The sequence below is a fragment of the Myodes glareolus genome, chromosome 22 (genome assembly GCF_982192425.1).
Source record: "Myodes glareolus chromosome 22, mMyoGla1.1, whole genome shotgun sequence".
NCBI lineage: Eukaryota > Metazoa > Chordata > Mammalia > Rodentia > Cricetidae > Myodes > Myodes glareolus.
In genome coordinates, this window is record NC_142047.1 from 36,390,385 (window position 1) to 36,397,170 (window position 6,786).

The 6,786-nt window shown below is 45.2% G+C and overlaps 1 protein-coding gene across 3 annotated transcripts in view; it reads right to left on the reverse strand.

The window, feature by feature from the left end:
• Positions 1 to 6,044, reverse strand: part of Cbfb (core-binding factor subunit beta) — a 50,830-nt gene extending 44,786 nt beyond the window's left edge. The window contains exons 1-2 of one of the 3 annotated variants that reach the window (XM_085681696.2): positions 5,688 to 6,044; positions 5,369 to 5,455 (exon numbers count right to left, since the gene is read on the reverse strand). In XM_085681696.2, the coding sequence (XP_085537822.1) occupies positions 5,369 to 5,455; positions 5,688 to 5,765 (165 nt within the window). In that variant the 5' untranslated portion in view covers positions 5,766 to 6,044. The remainder of the gene's footprint in view (positions 1 to 5,368; positions 5,456 to 5,687) is intronic. The other 2 variants (XM_085681693.2, XM_085681694.2) reach the window with 2 other exon arrangements.
• Positions 6,045 to 6,786: the final 742 nt, after the last annotated feature.

Below are 6,786 nucleotides of genomic sequence, written 5' to 3' on the forward strand. Positions count from 1 at the left end.
GGTATCAGGTACATCACATAGGGCATAGACATACATGAAGGTAAAATATCCATATACATAAAGGAAAGTTTTAAAGTTATCTGTGTATGAACTCCTCTTTGCTAGAAGCATAGTTTTATTTTGCTAATTAAATTCTGAAGCATCAATTGTTTCTAAACATAACCTTCATTTGAAAGCAAGGGGCTCACATTTGGGGGACATGCTCAAAGCTACTAGATGATGATTTCATCCATCAGTTCCCCTGAGGAATAACAATTTTAGAAAGGGTCCCAGGGGCTGGAGAGATGGCTCAGAAGTTAAGAGCACTGGTCCTGAGTTCAATTCCCAGCACCCACATGGTGGCTTTCAACCATCTATAATGAGATATGGCGACCTCTCTGGCCTGCAGGGATACATGCAAGCAGCAGCAGCAGAAGGAGGAGGAGGAGAAGAAGAAGGGGGGTCCCACTATATGGCCCAAGATGGTCTTAACCAATCCTTTTGCTCTCTCGCCTCTTATTTATTTCTGTTACTGGCCCTATAAGTACATTTCATCAGCCTACCTGCTCAATCTTTCAACCAGGTAAGTTTTACCTATAAAAGCTCTACCAGCACAAGTTCAAATGAAAAGCAGATTCATGAATTCAAGTTCATCTTTGGTTACATATTAAGTTTAAAATCAACCAGGGGGGGCTGGGGAGATGGCTCAGTGGTTAAAAGCACTGCCTGCTTTTCCAGAGGTCCTGAGTTCAATTCCCAGCATCCACATGGTGGCTCACAACCATCTGTAATGAGATCTGGCGCCCTCTTCTGGAGTGCGGGCATACAAGGAGGCAGAATGTTGTGTACATAATAAATAAATCTTTAAAAAAAAAAAATCAACCAGGGCTCCATGAGACCCTGCCCAACCCCGTCCCCTCCCAAATTCTAGAAGGAAATCTGCCTAGTATGTATGACCGAAGGCATATTTCAGTTTCCTTATTAAGTTGGTTCAAAAAGTGCCAATAAGCACTATATAAATGTGCGCTGAATAATGTAAGAGAAATAATCCCTCCCCACAAGATGCCCTAAAACTCAGCACAGAGCCCAGGCTGTTCAAATTTCAGGCAGTCCTCCTGTCTCAAGTATCCACGTGCTGGGATCACAAGCAGGAGCTGTCTTTGGAGACTGTATCTTACTATTCTGCCCAGGCTGTCTTCACACTCCAGGGCCTAAGTCATCTTGTTCACTCAGTTTCACCAGCACTGAGACTGCAGGCACAAAGCTTATACACAGCCAAAGAAAAATTACTGAGGGCCTTAGAGAACAGTTTCAGAACAGAGAATTGGCAGGTTAAATCCAGCCCAGGAGGCATGTTTGTTGACAGCTGTGTTTACTAAGAGGCAAATCCTTCAACCACTAGTGCCCTAAATCAGCTCTGTGCTAAGACACTGCAGATCCTATTACCTCACATCCTGTTTGAATGGCAACCTCAGACTTCCTAAGGTGGGTGTTGCTCACACCGGTAATTACAGCAGTCAAGCAGCAGAGGCAGGAGGATCAGGAGTTCCAAGGCTAGCCTGTATTACGTGAGGTTTTGCCTCAAAACACAAAATGGGGCCTGGGAGGCGGCTCAGTGGATAAAGGTGCTGCAGCACAAGCCTGCCAACCCAGTTCACTGCCAGTGTCCAGATGGTGGAAAGAAAGTTCTGATTTCAGTTCAACTGTCCTGACTTCCACAAGATACCATTCATGCAAGAGTGAGCGCCTGCATGAATGTGTATACACACAAAAAATGAGATATTCAAAAAAAAGAAAAGTTTCTGCTTCTCTAACTTCTTACAGTACAATCATAACTCTCATTTTTCTCATAACTATTTCTTGTATTGTTAGTATTAAAGACATTTCCAACAAGTTTACTCTAAGAAGTAATGACCAGGCATGGTGGTGCACACCTTTAGTCCTAGCACTCAAGGTGCAGAGGCGGGTGGATCTCTGTGTTCAAGGTCAACTTGGTCAACAAATCAAGTTCTACCACAATCAGTTCAGAAGACATAAATTTCAGGCATTAAATTATATAACTTCTAAATTCAAAATTCAGATAATCAAATATTTTTGATACAAAACAAAAAATATTTTTACTTAGAAGATATTCAAGAGTATGGTCTCTATTTCTGTGAGCAAAAGGTTCTGTAAGTTTTCTTTGGAGGGCTAGGCATGACCTCAACCATCGGCTAGAACAGCCCTAGCCCATAGAGTCCCGTATTTATACAGGAGGCAAAAGAATCAATTCAATGTCACCCTCAGCTACATACTGAATTTGAGGCTAGCCTGGGCTACTTGAGAGTCTGCCTGCTGCCCCCAATCTGTCAAAAATAAATGAAAGCAACATAATCCTGTGTCAGTAAGCACAAATATCACAAGTTCAAAGCAACTTAGTAAGACCCTCTTTCAAAGTCTAAAATAAAACTTTTTCAAAAGGTTATAGTTCAGTTATATATACTATTTGCCTTGCATGCTCAAGATCTTAGGGCAATTCTTAGTACTAGGTGGGGAGAATAGGAAACAATTAAAAGGTAAAAACCAGAAAGAGAAGGAAATGTGAAATTCCTTTCCAAATACAAATAATTAAATTAGTTAACAAAGGACCAATGAGAAGGTAAAATTATTTACATACCCAACCCTGACAACATAAATACAAACCCTGGGACCCACATGGTGAAGGAAAGAGCCAATTTCTCTAAGTTACCCTTTGACCTCCACTCACCATGGCACACATACTGTCTCCTCCACTGATTAATAAATGAATAAACATTAAAAAAAGTTTCATTACTTGTTGTGGAGTCTAGTACCAATGGATACATTTACAAAACATCCCTGCACCTAAGCCTCAGGGAACACTGAAGGGGTAGAAAGATTTTGAATTTGCTGAGACTGTCTCCGGTAATGTCAGAAGCTATACTCATGAAGTCTCACCAACATGACTAACCGAACAAGGATGACATTGGACATGCCAAACTGGACTGGGAAAAGCCCACTGGGCCTCAACCCAACACAAAGAAGTGAGACAAATGAGGGAAGCTGGGATCCGGATAAGAGGTCTTCCCTAGGGAAGAGCACACCAATTGGCTGTCCAGTGCCAAATGGTCAGCCCTGAAAACATACATACAAATAATATTGTACAGGCTGAAAAGGCTATATTTAGAAATATATATTTATATTATATTTATATATTTATATTTATTTATATATAATATATTAATATATTATATATATTTATATATAAATATATATGTGTACATATGAATGAAATGAAAAAAGGCTACGAATTTAAAGGAAAGTGGGGAGGGGTATGCGGGAAAGTGTGAGAGCAGGAAACAAGGGAAGGGAAAAATGAATTATAATCTCAAAAAAAGACTGAGTGTATGGAATAAAAACGTTCTCTCTCTCTCTGTAGACCAGGTCTTGCTGGGATTAAAGAAGCATGCACTACCACCATCCGGCTCAATCTATCTTTCTTAACTTGCAAATTTTTCAGAGAATAAACAAAGCTTACTAAATTTTTAAGGAACTGGGGTGCTTCTCAGTTGTACCACACATGGCAAACACCTGTAATCTAGGACTTGGGAGATCCAAGCTGGAGAACTGTAAATAAATTCATCCAAGGCTATATATTGCCAGCCTAGGTTACATATGACCTTTCTCAAAGAAAAACAGAAAAATAAAACTTGTTGGGCCAAATACTTAGAGCCTAGAATGTGTAATTCATTCTAAAAGAAACTTATGACAAATACTGCAAGCTATAATACTGCTATTTCACAACATTCAAATACAGCTGTTTAGATATACTGTGCCTTGAATTATATGCCCAATTTATAATTGCACGCACCAAACTGATAGGACACATAAATAAAGAAATAAATCCTACTGGCTAGGGATCACTACATAAAAAAAAAATAACTTAGCTTTAAACAATAGTAACTTACTTTATTTGTATCTTATTTTTTTACATTTAACACTGGCAAACATCCAGGAAATCTTTTATCACATATACTATCCACCTTTTGCTTACAAAATGCAGGCAAAAGATGCCACCATCACTGGACCAACAGAGGGTTTTCTTCTACCACCCAGGGCCAACGCTGAAAAGCATTTCTAATGCTTTTGCAAGCATGTAACTATCACAATTACTCAAGAAACCAGATATGGATTGGAAGCGGTAGGCTATTTTTTATGAAACACCTTACTGACCAAATATTCTATAGTTCTTGATGCATCTAGTGCCATCTCGGTATCAATTCAATTCCAAGAGCCTTCATTTTAAATACTAAAAAACTTTTAAAAAAATAAATCTGCTTTCAGTGATCCAAAGTTGAGTTCATGATAAGTGAATTATATTTCAATGAAAAAAAATTGTGTGGGAGAGAGAATACACTGGCCAATAGTCTTGTACTGTTAACATTCAAGTTGTACCTTTGCTTCAAGTTTGGGAAAAGGCAATAAGCCTGTCACTGAGCAAATACCAAGATTCCATTACATTGTTTCCACTAAAACAAAACAAAACCAAAAAATTAAAAACTAAAAACCTAAAATTCTCTTTCCTCCAGTTTCTTCCCTTTGTTGCTTCCTAATCAAAACATCTGAAGTGCACAGCTAACAGCCAGGAGAGGAACTAGGTCACTAATATTTTTCGACCCAGGGCTGGAAGAGTAGTTAGTAGTTTTCAAACATAAAGCAGGCGCCTCTAAATCAACCACGGGTTTGGTTTCGTAGAACAAGGCAATTCTTTAGGGGCTTCAATACTAAGAGGGATATGTTTAGGTTAGAAAGAGAAAAACAGACAGTTCTTTCAGACCCTTAACATTCTAAGAAAAGAAAATGGTTCATCCTCTAGGGCCCTTTATACCCCCTCTGCTATTAGGGCAACAGATAAGTGGAGTAGATTTACTCTCGGCTGTATGGAGAGATATCTTCACATAGAGATTTGCCAATCTCGCTTCTCAGAAACAAACTATCGCTGACCCCAAGTGATTCTTTTCAAGAACGGGTGTATTCTTCCTCCAAACACTCCGATCCCCGATCGAGGTCACAGCCTAGGCGATGACGCTTGCCAGGCTCGGGTTTGAGCTCCAGTCCGAGAGCCGAGCCTGCTCTGGGAACCACAGACCAACGCAGACGGCCAAAGCGAAGGAACGGGTGCCCCGTGCCCGCCCGAGGGCCGGCCGAGCCATCGGCCTCGGCTTTTTTGCCTTTCGAATCCAGACTAGGAAGTAAGCCTGCGCCCGCTCAGTTCCGGGAGCCGCAGCGTCCGCGGCGCCGTCAGGAACCCGCCCGGGCCGCGCGCAACAAGTGAGTGGCGCGCGCCTGGGTCCCCCGCGGCCTCCCCGCGCCCCCGGGCCCGCCAACTTACGATCTCTGAGCGGCCGTCGCGGCAGGCGTTCTGGAAGCGTGTCTGGCGCTCCTCGTGAGGCCGGTCCCTGAAGCCCGTGTACTTAATCTGCAGGGCAGAGATGGCCCGAAAATCAGGAGGCAAATCCGCGGCGGCGCCCGCCCGCTCCCCGCGGCTCCGATAAGGGCAAGCAGAGTCTGTGGGCGGACTGCTGCCGGGGTGAGATTACCCCTCGCCCGGCTCGCCGCCTCGGGCTCCCCGGGAACCAAGCCGCTCAAACTTTTCTCCGCCCGGGCCCACTCGGGGCGCGCCAAGGCCTCCAGTCTCCCACCCGCCTCACCTCACACTCGCGGCTCAGCTTCCTGAAGAACTCCTCGTTCTCGAACTTGCTTCTCTGGTCGGGGACGACGCGCGGCATCTTCCCGCCCTCAGGCCGCGCCGAGCGGCCGCGCTCCGGGCTAGCGCGGGCAGCCGCTGGCGGGCTCGGTGCTGACCGGCTGACCGCCCACCCGCGGCGTCTGGACTCCCGCTGCTCTTTGTTTCAGGAGCCCGCCCGCGTGGGCTCCCGCTCCAGGGAGTCTGAGGTGCGGCCGTCTGCTTGAGCCCAACCCACGCTACCGCCGCCGCCTCAGCCGTTGCTTGCCGCCCGCGCAGACACAGCTCTAGCCTCCCCCGGCCGCTGCTGCCACTTCCTCTCGCCAGCCCCCCCCTTTTCTCTCCCTCCCACCTCCCCGCCGGCCCCACCCCTCCTTCTCGCGCGCCCGCCCGCCTCAAACTCTAGCAAACAAGACGCACCATTCACAACTCCACGACCCGCGCCGCGCATGCGCCACCCACCCGCTTGCGGGGCCGCTGGGTTGCAGTGAAACCCGGCTCCTTCCGCAGCACAATCTTCCTCCCCTAGCCTGTCCGCGGGCTTCTCCGAGAACAGCCACTCAGAAGGGATCCGCCCCTCCCTTAGCAACTAGGAGCGAGCCCCGAAGACCTTTCTTCTGCCCTTTCTGGGCTATCAGTAACTTCTTGGCTCTCCAGCCAGGCCCTCAGAGTAATCCCAAATAGCCACTTGAATTCGAGGAAACCTAAGTCCTTGAGGACTTTGCATACTTCACACAGTCAGAGAGGGATGTCTGGGCACCCAAAGGTGGAAGTAGCAGTATAGCCGACTCATGGTGGGAAGGTGGTGGCTGTTGGAGCCAGGTGGGCATTAAAGAATCTGGGCATTAAAAAAACAGACGAAGGTTTTAGACAAGCACCACCAGACCAGTACTTGTAAATAAGTCTCAGATTGGTAATTCTCAAAATGCAAGCTCATAAATCCATAGTGTTAGTATGAGAGTATTTATGTAGATCTAGCACATCATTTAAAGAAAAAAAAATCTAAATTATATGTAACCCGTTGCCAGGCTATATTTTTACCCAAATGTGCAGTCAAGTTTGAA